General features: G+C 43.8%; 2 protein-coding genes across 2 annotated transcripts in view; one reads left to right on the top strand and one right to left on the bottom strand.

Moving 5' to 3' along the window:
- Positions 1–23,620, bottom strand: part of CECR2 (CECR2 histone acetyl-lysine reader) — a 453,428-nt gene that overhangs the window by 198,994 nt on the left and 230,814 nt on the right. The window contains exon 3 of the mRNA XM_086952894.1: positions 5,347–5,530. Within this exon, the coding sequence (XP_086809020.1) occupies positions 5,347–5,530 (184 nt within the window). The remainder of the gene's footprint in view (positions 1–5,346; positions 5,531–23,620) is intronic.
- LOC147733981 (oocyte-specific histone RNA stem-loop-binding protein 2-like) lies at positions 15,360–16,371 on the top strand. Its single transcript, XM_086953606.1, has one exon. The coding sequence runs from the start codon at positions 15,438–15,440 to the stop codon at positions 16,152–16,154; it is 717 nt and encodes a 238-aa protein (XP_086809732.1). The 5' UTR covers positions 15,360–15,437; the 3' UTR covers positions 16,155–16,371.

The following is a 23,620-nucleotide window of genomic DNA, read 5'->3' as shown; positions in this document are numbered from 1 at the left end:
TGGTCCATAAAAGAAAGTATGGATCAGATCTTACACAGAATATTATGCATATCTTAGAAAACCTTTGTTGAGTGTTACCCAATAATATGCGGTAAAGGGGGTAAAGAAGTTATGTATACTACCCTGACTGCACAGAAAGAACCCAGTGACTATGTTCCTCAAAGTTCAATTATTCTCAACAAAGTGAATGTCTCCCTCTCCAACACCTATCCTAAGGCTGGAATTGAGAACCAACTCACAATGTACCGTCCATCATATGTAATAACTACTTCAGGTCATGCTCTTCATCTTTCACATGTATGGCCCATACAGATTTTTTTTAATTTTTAACATTAATAATGCACAACTGTTACCATACAGGTATCCTGGCACTGAAGTTGCTATTCGGACAAAGCAGCAGCTAATGCAAGAACATGGTGATGCGAAGAAAAAAAAAAGGTTACATGCGGAAATGCCAGGTCTTCAAGGCTTTCCTAAAGTGCAATAATTCAGTTGAAGATCTAGCTGACAGTGCCGACAATAAAGGTTCGCCTGCCTGGCATGGTGTTTTGGATTTTTATTTATTTTTATTATTTTCTTTTTTTACATATATGAGGTTTGCTGATGCCGAATGGAGATATCGCCCTGGGGTGTAGCTCTTTAATCTGTGTAGCAGGGACCCTACCCTGAAGTGCCTTAAAGACAATACACAAAAACGTAAAGGCTATTCTCTGTTTCAGCGGAAGCCAGTGGAGTTCCTTCATCGCACTGGATGCAGATGATCTTCGAGGTTTGTTTAATAGTTCAAGTTCGGGAATTTGTATAGCGCACTACTCGCCCAGAGGGTCTCAAGGCGCTTGAGGGAAGGTGGGTGCATTGTATATCGAATAGCCAGGTTTTTAGCTGCTTTCTGAAGGAGGTGGTTCTGTGTAAGGCGGAGGTGAGTGGGGAGAGAATTCCAGGTCTTGGCCGCTAAGTAGGAGAAGGATGCCAGTTTGGCCGCTGACGCTTGGGCTCTGCGTAATCTGTTAATCAGACAGTCCGGTGCTCCTCGCAGTAGAGCATTGCAGTCTAGCCTGCTTAATAAAACGCTGTCCACAATCTGATTTTGCATGAGCTGGCAGTAGTAGTATAAGCTTCCTTAGGCCACGGGGAAGCACAAAGCAGGTGCCCGCAACTTTGATCACATGACTCTCCGAAGACAGTTTATCATATGTGACCAAGACTGCAGAAAATGTCAGAATGTTGCAGCTCTTAACCAGTCAAAAGAGGGCAGAAATTGAGGGTCTGCAGAGAAGTGTAGGTCTCGGGCGACTATACCACGAGAATTATGAGAGTTTATCTAAATGCTGTACTGTGTGTGCTCTGGTGTAATGTGTTCTCTCTTAAAATAGTCAGCATGTTTGCTATACTTACTGGCACCTGCTGATTTGCACAATTTTTTATCTATCTAGCAGCTAGACATGGTCTACTGCCTCACCTAAAGGGTGCTTTTCACCTGATCTCTGGGTAAGTCTAACCCCCTTTTTAGGTTGAGCGGTGCGCAGCGCACATGGGCTGCTCTATGGGAGGCTTCTTGTAAGCACTCCCAACTCCCTAGAGCTTTTCCCGTGTGTTTTTTTTCACCCCCACACATCTGATTAGCCATTGCGTAAGGCTTTCACAAAAGAAAGCACGCGAATGGCCAAAGGCGTGGGTATGTCCCGCCTTTTCTTTAAATGTTCTCTCCCATGGCCTATGTGTCTCGGGAGCAAGCGCATTCATCAGCGGCGCGCAGGCTGCATTCCAGTATCAGGTTACTTGTACTAATTTCCCTAGCCTGGGCGCTATGGCTTTTGCCACCGCATTGGTTTCTTGTTCTTCCTCCCTCCTGCTGTCTCTTTCTCAGGGTCCAGCCTTCCCCCTTCTGCTCTGTCTGAAGGGGTGGGGCGGGGTGGGTGCATGCCCGCTCACGCATACTGCCTGCACAATGAGTAACACGCAGACCACTTGTTGCATACCTCTCTGGCCTGTGTGCTTAAGTGTTGGAATAACTCACGGCCCAGACCTAGTCTACAGACACAGAGTATGTTCAACGAAACAGCAGGCAGCACGCATCTAGATGGGAAACAGACATGCTAAAAAAGACCAGTCGGGTTGCTCAACTATACTCCATACCGTGACTCCTGCCAGCGCGTCATGGGCTTTAGTGCAAGCAAGGAAACAGGTCTTCTGACCGCTGGTTAAACTGGAGGCGGCAGCATGGAAATGCTGTTGGGACAGGCATCGAAAAAACCTAGAAGGAGATCCTTACCATACAGTAATATTTCCATCTTGTCTGGGTTGCACAGCAATCTAACCGCTTTCAGCCAATCGAGCGCTGCCAACATACAGCAGACAAACACAACCCTTGCCTTTGTTGGATCCCCATCGAATGTGAGCTGGAGTTGGTTATCATCTGCATATGAGATGACCTTTATGTTAAAGGATTCAACCAAATAAGCCAGAGGAGACATGTAAATGTTGAAGAGTGTGGGACTTCGGTAGGAACTTTGCAGCATTCCCCACTTCAACTTTTTTGCTCCTGAGGCACACAACTTCCTCCAAACCACCTGCTCACGTCCCTCAAGGAAGGAGTCCAGTCAGCTTAGCGCAGAGCCTGTTATTCAGATGTTCTAACCTGTGCGGCAGGTTGTTATGATCAACAGTATCAAATGCTTCCGACAGGTCCAACAGCACCAGGGAGATGAAAATAGCTCCTGATAAATTGGAGAAATAATGTCTGAAAAGTGCTTCAAGATGTGATGGGGTATGGGACCCCTAGGGGACCCAGACCTTCAATTCACAAAAGAGGCTTTCACATCCTCCACAGATGGAGCCACAAAAGTCAAAAGTTTCAATTTTTTCATAAGGGTGGTGACTATGGCTCTCTTCCAAACCTGTGGTACAGTGCCTGTTTCCAGAGATTGATTGCATAGCTGCAATACAAGAGGAAATAATTCATCTGCCATCTCTTTCCAGGCTCTTTGTGGTAGGGGATCGAGGGTTGAGGCTGATGAGGTGGACAAAGCAATGGCTCGAAAACAATCCTCAGCTATCCAACCGGGCTCTTTACATCCTTCGTTAGTCCGTCAGTGAACAGATTGCTGTTGAGCTGCTCCAAAAACGGTTCAAAAATGATTACCTTCCGTGAGTTTTAACTTGAAAGACACGTTCTGACCTTCCAATAAATTTTCGGATGAATCTCAAAATGTAAAAAAAAATGTTTAAATCTTTGTAGTTATCAAGGGCAATGAATACGTGCCCACTCGTCGCCAGTGCAGGAAAAGCTGCATACTTCCGATAAAAAATGACAAAGGAGACAAGTAAAGTTGCGAAGACGTTTAATCCGTCTTTTCAAGCAAGAGTCAGATCATATAATAATCTTTTTAACACAACCGTAAACTGCCTCCCAGAACACCAGTCCTTGAACAAAAACATTCTAATGAGCGTGGTCTTTCAACGATCACACAGATAAGAGAGCCCGTGGAAATCATGCTACTAATGTAACATATATACAACAGAAAGCATGTCTTTGTCATATGATCCTATAACGTCCCACCATTCTAGATGGGCCCCTTGACAGAAAATGCACAAAAAACCATGTACAAGAAGGTCAAGTCAAAACAGTCACTACTACATTATTAAAATCCACATAATATTTTTAGGATAACAGAGCACACAGTCTTTTAACCTCAGTGATTGAAAGGCCAAGCTTTCGTATCAGAATTAGAACCTGTGACATACAAGTTGTAGACAGAGCTCCAAAGCTGCCACAATCATCCACTAATCTAATTTCATGGCTACTTTAATGGTTAAGAGCAGAGTGTAAAAACTCAGAAGTCGATTGGGCCCTGGCTATTTCATTGCTGCTGAAAATTGTAATGCAACAAACAAGACAAGGAATGGAATGCTTGAATTATCTCAGTCATAGGCGATTGCTCGGGCTACATTTCTGTCAGTAAATTCTCACCCACCATGACATGCTAAACAGAGGCTGGACGTATGGAAACCAGAACTGATCTTGCTCCTCATGTGACCAGTCCATTCCAAACTGCCATGCCACACTGCCATACGAGGACCTCATCCAGAAGAGAACACGAGCAACTCCAGGCAGGTTTTGGTCACTGGAATCAGGCTGCATCCCACTAATAAGCCTAAAGTAGGCTGAAACCAGTCTGAGGTTGCTTGAGTTCTGGTTCAGAAAGAACCTGGCCTGGAAGTTCAGTCCAGGCTTGTCCTATTAGGGTAGACCCAAGGCTGATTTGCATACGCTAATTTGTCTCTCTGGTGGCATAGTTAGCAAAACAAGGATGTTTGACTGGGATTAATTCAAGCATTCTACCCATCACATTTTTGTTTCCTCATTGGTAAATGTAATGCCATATATTCACTCCTCCATGTAAGGATGCTTATCTCACAGTTTGCTAAAGGCTTAACACCTTGGATGGAGCTCGTCATGAGCCACGGTGCTTGTGTGCTCATGACGAGCTGAGCTCGTCATGACCGTTCGAACGCTTGCACACTGGGCAAATTCCCCTGCTGTGCGAGCGTTCTAATGCAACGGGTGAGGTCATGACGAGCTGAGCTTGTCATGAGCACCGGGGCGCTGTGCGCGCCTCCCTCCCCCCCAGAACAGCGGGGGAAAATGCCCCGCACGGAAGCGGTTAACCTGCCTGTTTATCAATGCTTCAGACACCAGGCCAATGCTCCAAGATGGGGCAGGCTCGGGTCCAGTCCCATCATTACGTGGATATAGATATCCTCTACATCAGCCTGCAAGCTCAATACCTCAACAAATTGCTAATTCTTCAGAATTCGGCAGCCAGGCTTCTACTGGACCTGCCTGGGCACCACTCTGTCTCTGCTACTCTCAAATATCTTCATTAGTTTAAAGTCAAAAACAGAATTAAGTTTAAGAGACTCTGTCTGACATACAAAGCCCTCCATGATTCAGGACCTTCCTTTCTGAAGGAAGCTTTTTCATGGTACATTCCAACAAGAAACCTAAGATTAGCAGGCTCCTTCAGAATAATTTCGATCAGATTAAAAAAATCTAAATGGGGTGATAGCAGCTTTGCGTTTAGAGCAGCCACATCCTGGAATCTCTTTCCACTCAATCTAAGGTCAGCACCACCCCGACCCCTGTACAGGAAACTTTTGAAAACCTGGCTTTTCAATCAGTAGGTCCTCCCTTCTGCTTATTGTTGCATACTGAATCAGAGCCAAGACACCTTCTGGCATACGTTGCGCTTTACAAATAGCTTAACAAACATAGAAGATGGCGATTAAACAGTCTAGGATAACTGTACCACAAAACATTCTATGATCGCTCTCCATGCACAATACCTTGAGGAGGTCGAAGACATCATCAGCATCCAGTCGATAATCACACAACCGGTGAAGAATCTCAACACGGGTGCGCAGGGTCAGATCTTGGAACCGAGCCGCTTTCAATGGGTTAGGTTTACCTTCCTCCAACTCCCAGCGGTAGTTTATGATGTCATCTAAGTAGGCGTGGAAGGTTTGTGACCTAGGTAAAATAAAAAAGCTATATTTTTCTTTTTAGGTATTTTTGCTTGTTTAGCCCCAACAGCAATGGTGCTCTTTACAGCAACAGTTTCTATTGTAGCAGGGATGTATTGAGACATGAGGTTCTGTACAGAACAATATCGGAAGACTGTGACGGGAGGGGCAGTGGGTGCATGTGAACGCCTCCCTCTCACCTCCCCCCCCCCCCCCCCCCCCCCCCACCAAGTAAATATTTATTAGCAATCTCACCATAGCCGGAGGTGTGACAGAGTGCTTCACATACTCTCAGTTTACTGATTAGAGACTGCTGTCCAGAATCTACACATTCTAGGTAATACGGGTGCTCCCTAAATAAGTTAAGGTGATACATGATACAGATATTGTAGCAAAGTACATAATCAAAAGGACGCAGCAGCACCACACGCAAACAAAATGCATGTAAATAAGCAAAAATACATGCATCAGCCATAATAAAAAGATTAAATGCTTTATCAAATTCGACAGATCTTGTCATATGAAAGATCGCTTTATAATGCAAATTAGGACTGGAAAAATAACGTTTTTCATTCTTTTGTGAAGGTGATGCAGGAAGAGTTGGTCTTGTTCGCTGTGGGGCTCGACCCTGAGTGCACTTGCCATCAAATTTTAATGTGATATTTCAATTGATTATTTATTGTTCATTATGTTTTCTCTTGCATGCACATGCATGTTGAGTAATATGAAGGTGCTTGATTGCTCCCACTACCAATCCAGAGTTCTGAAAATAATGTGAACCACCATAAGAATCAACATTCTCAGGAATAATTTATGATCAATCCGTTGAAAATTTTCCTCTGCCATGAAAGTCCCCACTGCTTGTGAACCCTCCGCGAGCCATGTTTGCATAAAGACTGGTGACATTACCTCAATCTTTATACATTTAAAATGTTTTTCTTGTAGTAAATAGATGAATACTTATTATCATTAAACACATCAAGATATTGTTTACCTACAAGGAATATTTTATAATAAAATATTCATAGTGAATACAACTACCCTAATATTGATGAGTTTTCGTCCATGCACAGAAATAAAAGGGTAAAATAAAATGTTAAGATGTTGAACAAATTAGTACGTTGAAATCGATTAAACCTTTCTACAAAGTTCATGAAGGAGCCAGAAAAACAAATCATGTAAGAGAAATGTATTTCTCTAACGAACACCGAGACAATACAAAGCCGATTATCTCAGTGATCAGCAGTAGACAAAACAGTTCGTGGCATCAAAGCCAAGACGATTATAGATGTCGTTTCATGTCATCAAGGTCGTACGACTAACAGACACCCCAAATATCATCTTAAAAATGGCTGTTCCAGATCCAGCCACAGGGTGGCAGAAATAGCAAGCTGTAGAAACCAGGCTTCCCTCACGAACGAGGCTCCCCACTTGCGTTGTTTAGGTAAAAGTTAACTCCTGAATTTTCAGCACAGTGCACGAGAACCTATAATAAAACTTTTAATAAGTATGTCAGAGAAGACATGCTCAACCCAGACAGAAATGCTTTAATACCCCTTAATACCTTAATAGGTTAGAAAAGGATTGGTTTAAGGCAACACTGCGGGCAAACTACCCATTTAAACCAGAAAACGTTGAGGCATTTACTTATCCAGGCCAAAGTGAGGCAAAATGCATTAGAAATTGAGGTTAGAGCAAAAATTTCACAAATTATAATTTCAGGCCCTACAACAAATACAACCTACTAAAGCCACTTTATTTCAAGGATGATTAATAACTAGTAATTAAAAATAAAGTATAAGAAGCCACAAATCGTTAAAATGAATTATTGGGTTGGGCTTAAGGATCAATGTCAAGTTAAAGGTCACTGCTGGGGCAAGGTCAAAGGCACCGTTTTGAATTAAGATTTGATTTAGGGTTTTAGTTGGGGTAGGTTTAAGGTATTCAGTTGAAAATACACTTTCAAATAAAGCAAATAGCCCATAAAAAGGCAGTTAAACAAGCATTGGAAATGCAATAGGTCTCGCAGCATTAGAGTTAGTGCTTTTAGAATTGTTTATGGGTTTTTTTGTAAATCTTTAGCATTTTTGTTTCCTGTAGCCAATGCTAAAGAATTAAAAAAAAAGCCATAAACATTTCTAAAAGCTCTAACTCAAATGCTCCGAGACCTATTGCACTGTGTGAGGGTGAGGGGTTGAGGGTGAGTGAGGGTGAGTGAGGGTGAGGGTGAGTGAGGGTGAGTGAGGGGTTGAGGGTGAGTGAGGGTGAGGGGTTGAGGGTGAGTGAGGGTGAGTGAGGGTGAGTGAGAGTGAGGGTGAGTGAGGGTGAGTGAGGGTGAGGGTGAGTGAGGGTGAGTGAGGGTGAGTGATGGTGAGTGAGGGTGAGGGTGGGTGAGGGTGAGGGTGAGTGAGGGTGAGTGAGGGTGAGTGAGGGTGGGTGAGGGTGAGTGAGGGTGAGTGAGGGTGAGTGAGGGTGAGTGAGGGTGACGGGTTGAGGGTGAGTGAGGGTGAGGGTGAGTGAGGGTGAGGGGTTGAGGGTGAGGGGTTGAGGGTGAGTGAGGGTGAGGGGTTGAGGGTGAGTGAGGGTGAGGGGTTGAGGGTGAGTGAGGGGGAGTGAGGAGTGAGAGTGAGGGTGAGTGAGGGGTTGAGGGTGAGTGAGGGTGAGGGTGAGGGGTTGAGGGTGAGTGAGGAGTTGAGGGTGAGTGAGGGTGAGGGTGAGTGAGGGTGAGTGAGGGTGAGTGAGGGTGAGTGAGGGTGAGTGAGGGTGAGTGAGGGTGAGTGAGGGTGAGTGAGGGTGAGTGAGTGTGAGGGTGAGTGAGGGTGAGTGAGTGTGAGGGTGAGTGAGGGTGAGTGAGTGTGAGGGTGAGTGAGGGTGAGTGAGTGTGAGGGTGAGTGAGGGGTTGAGGGTGAGTGAGGGTGAGGGGTTGAGGGTGATTGAGGGTGAGTGAGGGGTTGAGGGTGAGGGTGAGTTAGGGTGAGGGGTTGAGGGTGAGTTAGGGTGAGGGGTTGAGGGTGAGTGAGGGTGAGGGGTTGAGGGTGAGTGAGGGTGAGGGGTTGAGGGTGAGTGAGGATGAGTGAGAGTGCAAGAAAGTTGCAGTTTGGCTTTGAAACGGATCTGAGAGGTGTCTGCGTGATAAATGAATGATGCATAGGAATGGACAGAATGGAAATGTGTTTCGAGGACGTGCTCGGGGTGTGCATACTGGAAGCAGGGTGATGGATTCGAGGCTATGAGCGAGGGTGATGCCGAGCTCACCTCAAGGAGAGGGGGAGGGGCCAGGGCAGAAAGTAGGGAGGGGCCTTGCATCTTCATAGCTGCTAAGGAGCTGCTCCTACTAGTACCAGCAGGAGGCAGTAGAGGGCGTGCTTCCACTACTTGCACCCAAAGGAGAAAAAAATCATATATCCCTGCGGCCGCTCCCTCAAACTGTTAAAACAAATTAGGATTTCATGCACCAGCACGCTGAATGTAAATGCGGACAAGCATGAGTGCCTATACTGTCTGTAACGGCACAATGAGCAAAAAACGATGGAATGGAATGATAGCTAAGCCAATGCCGGTGGTCATCATGATTAATTCATTTCACCCTCCATGTGTTTTCAGTTTTAAGTTATTCGCTCCAAGTAATACGGACGAACAGAAGAGGTCTTGTGCTCACCGTGGAATTAAAATTCGAGCCGCACCCGCCAGTGAGGCCCATGGAGATGAAATTGGTCTGAGTTTGCTTCTGTTCCTATGCGACTCCCCGCGTCATTTATGGCTGGACTGTGGGGCCGTATTTATATACGTTTGGTGCCTTTATCCAATCACGCGATCAGAAAAAAATAACAATGGGCCGCCGGAGAGCTACCCAGCGCAGTAGCAGCGGCCCTGATTCATTTAAGCTTTCTGTCATCACGTTCTTGTCCGAAGCGCCTGATACCAGCAGGGGGCAGTAGAGGCCGAGCTTCAGCCGTTGGCGGCCCAGAAGGAACAGGATGTTCTGCGCACTCGCCAAACAAGTGGAGGTTTAATGCAACTCTCAGACTGTCTCTGAAGGCAGTATCGGGACAACAACAGTGCACGTACCCTCTATGTGCAGCGTTTTTTTTACACAAGCTTCTATTTTATAAAAAAAAATACCATTTCAGGAAAGATAACGATGTTGTGGAATACCGCGTTCTGTTTAAAATATATATGTCACTGAAATATCTTCAACCTAATAACATCAGGAGTGAGACATATAGTGAAGAGAGTGAGGCGGGGGAAAGGAGGAAACACGGGGAATCGAGAGGGAAAGAAGAGATGGCGAGGCAGAGGGAAGGGGAGAGAATGAGGTGAAGTAAGAGGGATAGGGAGAGACAAAAGGAAGACAGACTGCAACAAACAAGACGGAGGGCATTGCTGTGGGGAGGGGGGGGGGGGGGAGAAGTGCGACACGGCCGCAGCAGGGGGCGGAGCGGGGAGAGAAATGTAATTGACACGGCCGGCCGGTCGTGAAACTGAAAGCCTTTGATGCGGCAGGGGGAAATGCGAGACGGCGGGAAGGGGGCGGAGCGGGTAAACAAAGACGGACATGCACGCGCCCGTGACTTTTAAGGTCAATGCGCATGCGCATAAGCTTAATGCGCATGCGCATTGACCTTAAAAGTCACGGGCACTGCAAGGAATCGCCACGATTCCTTGCAGTGTAGATAAAGAGTGGATAACTCGCAATACTCTCGCCTTGCTCGATGCGCATGCGCATCGACAGGCGAGACCTAAAAACACTAGTTGAGGGTTTTCAACAGCGGTTGTGCTGAAACGCAATTTCTCTGAAATTTCTTTTGTATTGGTTTCTATGTAAAAGTACTTTTTTGAACGGCACAGATAAGATAGGAATCTACATTTACCAGCAAAGTCCCAACAAAAATACTCCAGGCTGACACACTCCCGAGCAATATAACATACACAGCAGACATGAAGATCTGACCTAAAAGGCATGTTAATAACAGCCGTTGGAGACACCATTGCGTTTTCTGCAAATATAACAGTGGACATGACTAGGAATTTACTCACTACTCACAGGGCTGGCTCTAGGCTCATGGTGGCCCTGGGCAGGGGGCGTAGGTAGGGGGCCCGATGAGTGGGTCCGGGCGGGGCGGAGCGCGCAAGCCAGTAAAGAGGGGAGGGGGTCAGGGAGTTTAGAAGTGGAACAGAGCCAGAGACCGCCTAATCCCTGCTAGGGGCCACCACGCAAATATGTATCCATCCTCAGAGGATTAATATATTAAGGATATATATTGGCGTGGTGGCCCTGTTCAGGTGCACAGCTTGCACATGCCTAGAGCCGGCCCTGCTACTCATTTAATCAGAGATATCAACATATGACTCTGTAAATAAACAGTGAGATTACTAAACAGGACTACACACGAACAGCAATTGCAGTAACACCCTTTTCCTAGCCGAGAAAGAAGAAACGGACAAAAAAAAGGCCAGCAATAAATATATAAATTACACAGGGGGGCATACAAAACAGGTAGAAGCAGGAAGTAACAACTCAGCAAGTAAATAAAAGTGTAGTCTATCCATTCTATTAATAGGGGATGTTTGTATAGTATACATCAGGCTCAGTGGGGTGGCAGAGCAATTACCGATTCGTCAGACCTCCCCGTCACAGCCCTTAACATATGAGCAATAGCTCCTCCCCACAGAAAAAACAATAAGTCTACGACTGAGTAATGCTTCCAAATTTCCAGCTTTAGAGATCAGGCGGACAGTCACTGAATAGTCTTAAACAAATGAGAGGGGCTCTGTTTGCCATTGGAATCCGCCAGGGAAGTTTGCCATTGGAATCAAAAGCCACGAGCAACGATTACCCTGGGTCAGAAAATAAGATCACGACATACCGGCTCCCTATGAACCAGGTGCGGTGTCAAGCACCAGAAATTAACAATCGGTTTAGTTGACGAAACAAAGGGTGAAGGAAAGACACCTTATCACGAGGTTATACGAAGAATATGGAGAAATAATTACTTATTGTCCTGAAGAAGGTGGCTATAACAAACGAAAGCCTCCGAAACGCGTCGACGCATTACATATTTGTTAAATTTGGAGTGGTCAACAAGTAAAGAGTTATAGGGAAGGGAAGCCCAACACTGTGTTTCCCAGACAGAGTCTAAATTAACAGTGATAAGACAAAGTTGATTGTCTTTCCCTTTCTCCTGTGCAGTTTTATGAATTTTTATTGTATTTTTTTTTTTTTTTTTTAATGAGTGTTTTACATTGATTGCACATTCAGGTGAATATTTTTCAGTATGAAAATAAACAGTCTGTTTTGATATAATTGATGTATTACTTTTTCTTTGCAAGTGTTTCACATGATGTATTAGGTGTATTTAATTCCATGAGGGGAGTGATTCTGGTTAAGTGTATTGATTGAATGTGCTTGATGATGATGATATACGGTCTACCCAAAAGGAAAAATTCCTTTTTTTGCTGGACAGTCACTGAAGCCAGGCTTGTCTGAAGGACCAGCGAGCAGAGCTACAACGGTCGATGCTGGACTAGAAAAGAGCCAGGATTGAGGAGTGGCATTTGTTGAGAGCAAGAAATAGCTTAATTCTGCAGGGACTCGATTGGTACTGGGCAGTCTTGTGCTCCTTTTTACATGGTTCTTCAAATTGAACATCAGTGTAGATGGTGAGTCCCGGTGGGCAGAGGGCGCAGGGATGAGGGAGTTATCGAGGGAGGGACTAATTGGAGAGCCCCGCCTTGTTCTTGGGTGAAGTGTGCTCAGGAGGATGAAAAGGAAAGAGGACCTGACAGGACTCGAACCTCGGACCATGAGGTCAAACAGATTCCTGGTGCTTTAGTCCTCTGAGCCACCAGTACCTGCTTACAATGCTTTCTTTTGAAATCCAATTTTTTAAAAAAATGTCTGCACCTGGAACTTTATTCTCACATCGCCTGTGAATGAAAGCAACATCTATGTACACTGCCCGAATTGTGAGTGTGCAGATTACACTGTAGGGTGTGGCAAGGATTTAGGACTTGGTCCGGAAGAGGGCAGGCTTATGGTTATGAGCAACGAATCCTACCCTTATGACCAGTCCTAAAAAGTGTTATATGGGTCTGGGTAAGGATCCCAACTTCTCACACTATGTCTAACAACCTTGCCTCAAAGAAAAGTTAAAAACAAAACAGGCGGATATTGTTTTTAATTTAATTGCCTAATCTGCATTCTTTCCCTTGGCACGGTAAACGTATTTGTTATAACAGAAAGCAACAAATGTAAATAAAGAACAGCAATCGAAAGTTAAGGTGCAGATGATTTGCTAAAACTTGAAGTACTCCTAATGCCAAGTAACTGTAAGGTAGCTTTAGGGAATAAAACGTGCTAGAGCTATGAGTAACAAGTATTAAGTAGTGATAGGGATTTTCTTCCATTCCTTCATTCATACAGATGCCAGACCAAACAGTACTGATCGCCTATAGTTCTACTCATTTCTCTAGATCCTGCAGCACTTTGCAGAAAACCTTTTTTAGCGAATCCGAAAAAGTTGTATCACAGCTAGCAGCCTGCTAGATACTGAATGGTCCTCTATCTTACATTCTCAGACTCTCCGTAAAAATATCAAGCAGGATGCGAAAAGTCTGCATATGACCGAAGTAAGGAAAACCAAACAAATCCAGGAAACTCGAAGTGGGGGGGGATTGGGGGGGGGGGGGGGTGGAGGAAGTGGCTGGAGGGTAATGAGCACCCTTCATACAAGGTCTACATTTAATGAGTTCAGAAAGTAAGAACTCTCAAAAACGTCACCTGGAAAAAAATCAACACAATAGCAAATACATGACACTATGGTGTGTGGGACAGTGTTTAGTAATTACCGGACAAGTTAGGTTATATGTTATATATGGTTTGTAGAGTGTGCTTATACCCAAAGGTGTCTTGGCGCTAGTATTCTGGTAGCATACCATAGCAATTACTAAAATGTATCTCTGGGGGATAGGATTCAACAGATATCCAAGCTACCGACTATAAATTTGAGAAAATACGGATTTTAAGGTCCTTCCTAAACTAACAGATTAGGTTGATTTCTCAGATGAAACTGTAAGGCATTCCACCACCTGGAGGCGAGAAGATGAAAGCTTCTACCGCCCCAGTTTTTTTTTTTATTCTGGGGACTGATACTTTTTTTGATAAGCTAGAACGTAAGGCACGGGCGGGAAGTACCATTTGAAGGTCTCTTGAATAAAGCTAGGACCTTCATGATAATGACTTTTATGCGCCCAACAGAGAGCCTTAAACTGTTTCCGAGATCCGATTGGAAGCCAGTGAAACCATAAAGGTGGAAATTGAGCAGAATTTGGGGAGGTTTAGAAGCAACCTTGCTGCAGCGTTTTCTAACCTCTGGAGCTTTTTAAGCAGACGTTCTTGAGGGCCTACCAGCAGATAATTACAATAATCAATATTGGTAATAACCAGTGCTAGAATCAGAGAAAAGGAAGATTAAAAAAAATAATGAATATTTTAATTCTCAGCATTAGGAAACAGGATGCTGTTCTTTTTTTTGGGAATGTTCCAAGTCAATATATCGATCTGCACGAAATATGTTGCACTGCTTTATAATTTGACAAATGCAAGTTACATTGTTGTGCAATACACTCTGGCATACTCCACATAAAAATGTCCTCGTCCTGTGACCAATAAGGACAGAACCTCTGGATGAGGGACAGGGAGGACTACTGGGCCCGGATTAAGAAATGTTCATCCTGGGTGAAACTGAACTTCTCATGACAATACTAGATGGTTTGCTAGCATAGATGTTAATCCCATAAACCTGTCAAAAAATAAGCAAAGATCCCCCAAAAATCAATACATGCATCCAGGGATTTCACCAAGCAAGAGGTTTAAACTCAAACATTTCCAGTGAGCCTTCATCTAACCCACTCAATGCTGAAAATAAAAGTGCAATATAAAATCACTTTTGCCAGCCCCAACATTCATTTGGTTATTTATAAAAAATAGAGTTCTAAACATTATTTCTATTGCAGGCGCTAGACCTGAGAAGAAGGCAGTCTCTATCCATGCATCAATAGTTGCGGCAATAGCAGCGGTACAGAAAGGTCTATTTGTCGTAAAGCAAAGTACTTTAATACACACCAGGAAAAAAATCTCTGCCTCGATGTTGTATCAATCGAATAACAAAATTCAAAAGAATGTGTTGAGCTTCTAATTTATACATTTAGTTTGCCCCAATAATGTTAATAGCACGCTGCCTTTGTGACACCACAATGCCTTTGTCTGTGGGGACAGTGCCCTGGGAGATTGGAGTGTCCCTCCAAAAGTTTGTAGGACCCTGGTGTTTCATTAACAAGCAAGGTAAAGAGGTGGATTACAAGCAAAATGATACTACTCCTGGCATATTTCTAAAGACTGCAATAAGCATGTACCTAATGTGGCCATCGCCCTGCACTCCGCAGCCATCGCTCCCACACTATGAAAAATGCTACTGTATAACCGCATCAGTGAAAGCCTAGGTTGTCAATGTAAAAATTAATTCAAGTACGGCAGCATGGACCATCTGAGGCAAGCAGATTATTTTATCTAATTTAACTGAAGTGCATGGCATCCAGAGCATTGTCTCAGCTTCTTATAGGGTTGTCTTCCAGTCTTATCAATCAGCTGGGCGAGGCACTGAAGTGCTCCATCCCCTTTTCAAACCTGGCCTTGCTGCTCTACTTGGCTCCTCATTGGGAATCACAGCTTGCCGCTTCGAATGCCCACAGAAAGATTCCAGCTCTGATGTTGGCATGGAGATTACAGGTTTGACAGCAAATGAAACATGATAAGAAAAGTGTGTGTGAGTGACGGAGTTATGGAGCCGGGAGCTGCGGGATGGATGCAGGAGGAGTTACCGGGCTGCAGTCTTCCTCAGGAACCTATGTAGCAGATGGGCACCCTGCCTGCGGCCCTGCTCCCTGAGCCCTGGATGCTGGTGGAGTACAGCTCTGCTCTGGAGGAGTTACTTGGTGTGAACAGCAGGTCTCGTATTCTTTCATCTGATTTGACCCTCTCTGAAGATGTGAACCCTGAGGTCAGGATACCCATGCAACGGCCCTGGATGCCCGAGCCAATACCCCCTGGCATGGTCAGTGTTCCCGTGTCCACAGAGCCAGACCTGAATTGTGGACGGAAGATCTGCTTCAGAGACCCATCAAAGTACGAGACTGATGAGGGAACTCTGAGGAGGCGACAGAAGCAGATAGATTATGGTAAAAATACCATTGAATATCTCCGCTATCTGCAGCAGGTCCCCAGGGCCGAGAGGAAGCCAGGAATCCATCCAAAAACCCCCATCAAATACCGCAAGTACAGCCGGAGATCCTGGGACACACAGATCAAGCTCTGGAGGCGTGCCTTGCACACATGGGATGCCCCTGCTGAATCTTCTGTACTAGACCAGTTACCAGAAGACGACCGCTCAGAAAGGCAGTTGGAGGAATGCCTCGGAAGCTTTAAGGCCTTTGAAGATGTCCTGGCAGAATCCATAGAGAAGCAGATATGCCCATCTTCCCAGCTTTGGGAATCTGAGGATACTTCTTTCAACTGGTTGAAGTTCCTGGAGGAAGCCGAAGGCTGCAAGAATGGTCCTTGGATGTGGTTATGAGAGCCAGGGTGACGGACACCCTCTCCTCCCATGTGACTTGGAAATAAGCCATGGAACATGTAGAACTCCATCTATACTGGTGTACGGCTCTTTGATCATAGTTTTCTCCTGAACAAGGTTTAGTTCCTGATCCCAACACAAACTTCAGCAATGTCTTGTTTGCCAATGCAGTACAGATGTGTACAAAGGTCCGTATTTATGCGCTACATCCCTCATGAGGTACCCACCCTTTAAAGGAACACTTATGGGTGCTTTGATAGCGATCTGGTTGCGTGCCATCTGTGATGCACTTATGCAGTGGCAACTTTGTTGCACCGTTTTATCAGTTAAAGACAAACTGACTGTTGCAGTGGACCTATGTGCTTAAGCAGACTGTCCTCTAATGAATAGTATCCGGCGTTGGAGTAAAGAATTTCCTGACTGCATCATCTGCCAAAAGCTATCTGTTTAAATGTCTACCTGTTCCTGCTCCACCAAAAGACCATGCTCTTACCCTGGAATGTCCTTCAAGCTTTGGTCCTTACCTGCACCCCACTTGCCCATCAACCTCATATTTACTCCACGCTATAGGCACAGAGTAACTTGGTTGTTTCCTTCAGGGAAAGGATCGAATCTTAGGATGGGATCCACTGGTAAATTCTCGTGGCTCCATTGACTTCATGATTCTGGGCTAGATCCACCTGAAAGGTGCCAGCATGCGTGCAGTCATGTCACTCATCTTTTCCATGCCTCAGGAAAGGTGGGTCTTACAGGCCACAGCTCTGTCCCATCTGTCGTGTAATGGGTTTGGACATTTCTGTTCGTTTTTTTTTATTGTTTTCTACTCTTTCCTTATGTTTATGTATGATCGTGCCTTTGATTCCAAAAATGTAAATAAAGAATGTGTTGGGAGTGAATGTGTTGTGCGAGTGTGCTTGAGACTACCAATGAGATTGAATGTGAGAATTTGAGTGTTGTATTATGAATTAGTGAGAGAAGGGGTGAGAGTGCGATAGCAGTAAGTGATTGGCGATTGTGAAGGGATGTGGAAGTGAATCTAGGTTTCACATGACACCTTATTTCTTCTAGACAGCTTGGAACATGTTTTTATCATTGATACTGAATTGAATTGACTTAATTAGTTACTGTAGTGTGGGTATAACAGGTTATATCACTATATCTGATTATTGCCTGCGCCTTACTCCTTTTTAGAGTGGGGCCTCACGTCCTGAGCTGTTGCTAGGTGAGGTGAAGCAGCTGTCTCGTAAGTAACGGGTAAGCACACCTTTTTTAATTTATGTGATATACACTTACTAGGTACAGATCACAAAGGGTACCTATGACCCACGTGTTTATTAGACTATTTGGCACAATTTCTTTGACCTTTATGTTGTTATAACCTTTTTCTACAGGTGTGACCAGCATACCATTACTACCTATTATCAGGACGATTAGCCATATAAGGTGTATCAGTTCGAACATAATTAGTTGTGACATTTTAGCTCACTTTTTTCGCAGTAGCAAAAATACATAAAAGGTCCTGAGGAAGGCCACGATCGCACCAAGATCACAATGTCCGAAACATGTAGACCTGTCTCCCAGCCATATGCAGTTGATATTTTATAACTGCATTTGTACTGTTTTTAATATTGACACCAGGAGAAAATGAATAAAAGGCTTTTTTTTCATCATGGTAGTCAATTTTAGACCACATTTTCACTTCTCACATTATTGCACTGCGCCCATCACACTGTACTTCCTAGCTCTTCACTTCTGATAGATCCTCTGGAATCCTAGAATTGAACACATTTCATATTAAAACATCCTTGAGCTCCTCCCTCACAGTGAGGGGGTTGTAGCCCTTGGTGGCACTAGGATTTGGAACCAAGAGGAGATCCCAGATGATTAGGCATGCCACTTCGGCGGTTGATGGGATTCTGTCCTTTTTTAAGGATCTTTCCGCTGTATAACTAAGGGTCATTATTTGTGCTGTTTGTCTATTTGAGCTCTCGCAAGCTTGCTAGACCTACAGATTTTTGTTTGTTGTATATAAAGGAGAGCACCCAAGGCAAAATGCAGACCCGGAAATTATGAAACAAACACTTGACATAAGGGAACACCTATGGCAAAATGCTGCCGCTGCCATACTGGAAGCAAATGCTGCCTCGGAGACGGCAGCCCTGCCGACTTTGAAATATCAGAAGTACATTTTGAGATATGGGCCCCCATGGTGTATGGGAAACACAATCATGGCACTGTATATAGTATGCAATTATTAGTATAACTAACACCAATAACAAAATACAGGCATTGGCACAAAGTTGTAAAGCACAAAGAAAGGGTCTTCAGTTTTAGGAGGTTTAGACCAAAGAAACCTACACATTCTTTTGAGCAAGTGCTAGTGATCGACGAGAGTGAGATCATACAAGGTTATGCTAGAAACATTGCCTAAGATTTTGAAAACATCATAAAGACAGGAAGGTGCCCGTTTTACTTAGGAAAGAAACATCAAACAATTTGTCAAGCCTGATAGAAGCAAGAGTGATAAAATCGAAGCACCTGAGTGGTTGGCTCCCTTGGTTAAGGCACAAAAGGCCAATGGCAAAATAAGGCATTATGAAGAGGTTTGCGACTTGAATAACAGAATTTTAATGGACTATTAGAAATGCTGGCAATAGTAAAGGGCATAGCGGTATTCTCCACAACTGATGTATGTGCTGCTTACCATCAGGTTCAATTTTATGAAGATACTAAAAAAAATACTGCTTTTATTACTCAGGATGGTTGCCTTAATTTTGCCATAGCTTTGGCAGCTGCAGTCTTTCAAAGATTCAAGTTCAATCTATTAGGTAGAATAAAAAATGTTTTTTTTCCCAAGACAACATTTTAGTCATGAGTAGAAGCAAGGCTGATCATCGCCATATGTCAGGGAAGGTGCTGGGTATTTTGAAATTACATGGATTGAGAGTTCAATGCTTTAAGTAGAGATTCTCGCAAGAGCAAGTTATGACACAATACGGATTAAGTAATAATGGGTTCAGTCCTAAAAGTAAAGTGCGAAAAGGGATGCCTATCTCTGCAAATTAATGATGCTCTTGGGTCCTTTTTAGGGCTCGTGAAGTTCAATCCCAGATTCAAAGAATGTTTTTCGATGAGAATATTTCAGATAACGAAGATGTTGGAGACAACTGTCAAATTTGTGTGGTTAAAAAAATATAAATGTTTTTACAGAAATTAAAGGTGCTATGTTTGCAACACTCCTCCCTTGCAGGGTTTTGAACCACAATGTACCCTCTTACATCACCACAGACGCTAATAATAAAGGGTTACGTGCTGTGCTACCACAGTGCAATGACAATACAAGAGAAGAAATTATGGCATATGCGTCTAGGTCTTAGTCACCAAAAGAAAAATATGCAGTCATCAAGCTAGAGAGGCATTAGCCTGCGTTTCCTTATTTTTTTCTTTCTGTGGAAATGACGTAACTATAAGATGTGATACATGATCCCTCTGGCCAACTCATGTCATCTGCGCACACATCAACATCCTCTCCTATGCTGACGACACGCAACTCATATTCTACCTCTCGGACAAGACCCCCAACACAAGAAACAAGTTAATCGCCCCTCCCGTTTGACGCACTGCGAGAGACGCTGTCTTTTTCTCCAGCCGAGAAAATCCAGCTCCGGTGTTTCCAGCCTACACTTGCGGGTTGCTGGAATATCGAGTCCTGAGGAAAGAGGTACCAGAACTCCCACTTTCTATTACCAAGGTACGGAGCTGATTAAACCCTTAAAAGAATTCTTGATGCAGATTCCTGGAAAAATAATCTTAACCAACTTAACTTAAAACTGCTCATCCCCTCCCATGTGTTCGGCTTAGGTCAGGTACACCGGGGTAGGCTTAGTTAGAAGCACCAGTTGAGTACGTTAGTCAATGTATTTATGCAGTTGTGTGTTTCGACGGCAATTCTCCTTAGGAGGACTTGGACTCACTCTTTCGAGTATCAGTGGAGTGCCTGGGGTTCAACGGCTCTTACCTACATGGGCGTTTGCTTTTCGATCTTGACCACTGTGGCGTCATCCGGTTCTTCGGCGATGTGGTATTCTTCTCCACTGGAGAAGCCTAAATCTCGGAGCAATGGAGGTGTCCCCATGCCCCTGCATGCTGTAGTTTGCGCTTCTTTGCCTCTCTCTTACTCTGAGGGTCTTCGGTGTGAATGCCGAGCAGGCACTGCAGCCCTCACTTCGATGGTCGAGCGGCAGGCAGAGATTGTAAACTGGGTTTTAGTCCTTCTGCGCAATCTTGTGGTGGCAGTTGTCGCAGAATTTAAAGGGTGTTTTGTCCATCACCGCACCCAGGGAGCCCCCCGTGTGCACATTCTCAATAGAACGTCAAAATTCTCGATGTTTTCCTACCTTTTCGTCATCCCTGTTACCGGACTTGTAGTCCAGTATGTTGAAAAGTGATTTCCGTCGTTTTCCTGCAGTTTTCTGTGGATTCTTCTCTCCGAAGTTCTGGAGCTCCTTCTCCGACGATCCAAACCCAATGGCGGAAAAAAAGAACCTGAAGATGGCTACCAAAGGTGGGAGCTTCCAGAGGAAGGGCGTCAACATCACGAAGAGGCACCAAATGGTGGTATGTTGACTTCCACCTGGGCCACGAAAAAAAAAATGAAGAAATACGACAATTCCGGACCCAAACACTAGATGGCGGAATAATGCACAGCATAGTGAATCCAGAAACATTCACACTGCAAAACTTACAGTTTATGTCGGATAAGTCAAACAGATAGGAGGGATAGTGGACTTTTTCACAGAACTACATCACTTTACAATCCCATTGGTAACATAACAGTAGAACACTTTAATAGAGTTTTGAAGGGCATCATTCAACAAACATGGAGAAATAATTTAAATTGGGGATTGCAAGTATTAAAAACAGCATGGTCCTTCAGAATTACTGAAGTTACTTCTACAAGATATTCTCCCTCTGAGATCATCAGGGCAAGGAAACCAAAATCAACATTTAATCCAGGCTAGCTATCTAGTCCCAAAGTTAAGTGATTTTAAATTATATCAAGAAAGCATTACCAAGAACACAAAGATTATCAGAGGTACTATGTCAAAGAAACAACGTCAAGATGTGGTTTAATTTGACAAGAGTGCACAACGAGAATAACTCACAAGCTTGGTTGGTAGGAGTGAGACATCCATGAAAATTCATGAATTTAGATCACAGTTAAACCCTAGATCAATGAAAACTAGAAACACACTATCAATTAACCCTTCATTTAAGGCCGGTGCTACTAATGAGACTGGAAGTCCTGTTACCATCTAAAATGATCCAAATAATTTAAATAATCCACACATGAGGGACCATCTCAATCTACCTCATGCCGTAATGTACCTACACTATTGCCAGCAAAACATGAAACCTGGAGGGAATTGAGAAATGAGGCACTACACTGGTTGGGAAATCAATCTGGGCTAAGGAACGAACTGTTCAATTGTTTTAAAATGGCTAGATGAGTAGCATGGGTGGGCAAGGAAAACAAGACTTCGCTCGGAGATTGCATAGTTCTGACTTTTAGTGACCCTAGACTGGTATGTGAAATTTTACAAAGACCTAGTCACAATCCTACACACTATAATTCTATAAGCATTAATCCACTGGGGGCATTCTATCCCCACGTTCACCTGCACGTAGGTCCCCTATATACTATCAGGGCAGAATGCAACAGGCGAGCAATACATCAAGATGGAGCGTAACCTTATACAATCATTATGGAGCGTTATCAGGCATGGACGATCAAGATTGACAAGGGAAGAATAAGATGGGGGAGCAACCTGTTGAGGCGACCAGCCCACTATTGATACAACTAAATGAGAATCAGGGATCTGGAAGGGCGGAAAGCTATGAGATCAAACAGGAGGCTATAGATAAACCAGGTGTAGATGCTAATGACACCCGAAAGAAAAATTTTAATAAACCCCAAAGCATATCGGCACCAAGTACACCCCCCCAATAAAGATAGGACCAACAACTATCAAGGAAGGGAAAAACTATACAAATAAAAGGGACCCTGAGAGGGTACCCCTCGAAGAGACAACACCTAAGAGTCAAAAAAATCTATGTTGGAACATCGCGGGGCTTTTAGATAAAGTAACCTACCCTCCATGGCTGGATATAGCAACTAATCATAGCATACTATGTCTTCAGGAAACATGGTCTATCCAAGAAATACATATTAATGGGTACCAAACTTTTAATACACCAGCTACCATTAGCATACAAGGTAGAAATAAAGGGGGGCTCTGCACCTACGTCTCAACCTCGGAAGGGATAACAGTCGTTAAATTCATTTCAATGGAGTATTACCAGATCCTATTAGTCACCTGGGGAGGCCAAAAAAATATGGCAATTGTAAATTTCTATAACAATATCCCATCACCCTTACTGGAAAAAGTCATTAATAACCTTATGAGTAATCTATCCAGTTTGGAGGATAAGGTGATTGGAGACTTGGCCCTATTATGAGTGGGCAATATCGATTGCACTCTGTGTCCACGCAGCGTGTCTGGTATATGCTGTCTTGGGGATAATAAGGAGGATACCCCCACTTATTTTATTCACTCAAAATTAGGGGACCTGCTAAATAATCTGAATTTCCATTTTGATTTGTTATATGTTAACGAAATTAGGTTTACCAGCGATACCCTTTCAGCCTACTTATAACGGGAGAGGGTGCAACTCTATTATCGATTTTGCACTCTTGTCATCGAGGTACTCAGGACTTGTGTCATCATGGGGAATACTTGATACACTGTTGAGCCACCACTATCCTATTTCCTTTGGAATAAAAATTATAGAGGCAAAAGATAACCCGATAGGGAAGGCTACCAATAATCTTCCCATTAGCTTGACGAGTTCGAATAGATATTCCATCAAATGGGTTAAGATTGAACCTGAGGCTTTTCTACAAAAGTTAGTTATAAATACTCATGACCAAATGGAAATCTGCCTTTCGGAAACAGAAGAAAGACAAACAGTTCTTGACTCCTTTAATAAAATCACAGAGGAAATTAGAAAATCACTGACAAGGGAATTTCGTCATAATACTAACAAAGCCAACCGATAAGGATTGAACTAAGGCACATAATAAGTTGAAACATGCTTTACATGAATCCCCCAGATCGTTAGAACTAGTACGGCATGCCAGAAAATCCCATCACATCGCCATAACCAGTAGAAAAAAAAATAATAAAAGGGAAGCCTGGCACGCGTTACATGAAGCATGCCAGAGAAATGGTAACATAGCTTTCTGGAAGGCGGTCAATGCTCCCTTTTTACAAGATAAGGACACAGACGTAATTGATTTAGCTATTACAGGCGAAACATGGATGACACATTTTAAGGGCCTTTATGACAAGGTTAATATAGAGGATTGTAAAAAAGTCATCGACGATTTAACCAGTACATTCGAT

The sequence above is a fragment of the Lissotriton vulgaris genome, chromosome 1_2 (genome assembly GCF_964263255.1).
Source record: "Lissotriton vulgaris chromosome 1_2, aLisVul1.2, whole genome shotgun sequence".
In the NCBI taxonomy this organism is placed as follows: domain Eukaryota; kingdom Metazoa; phylum Chordata; class Amphibia; order Caudata; family Salamandridae; genus Lissotriton; species Lissotriton vulgaris.
Note: the sequence above shows the minus strand (reverse complement) of the source record. Positions and strands in the feature narration are given on the sequence as shown.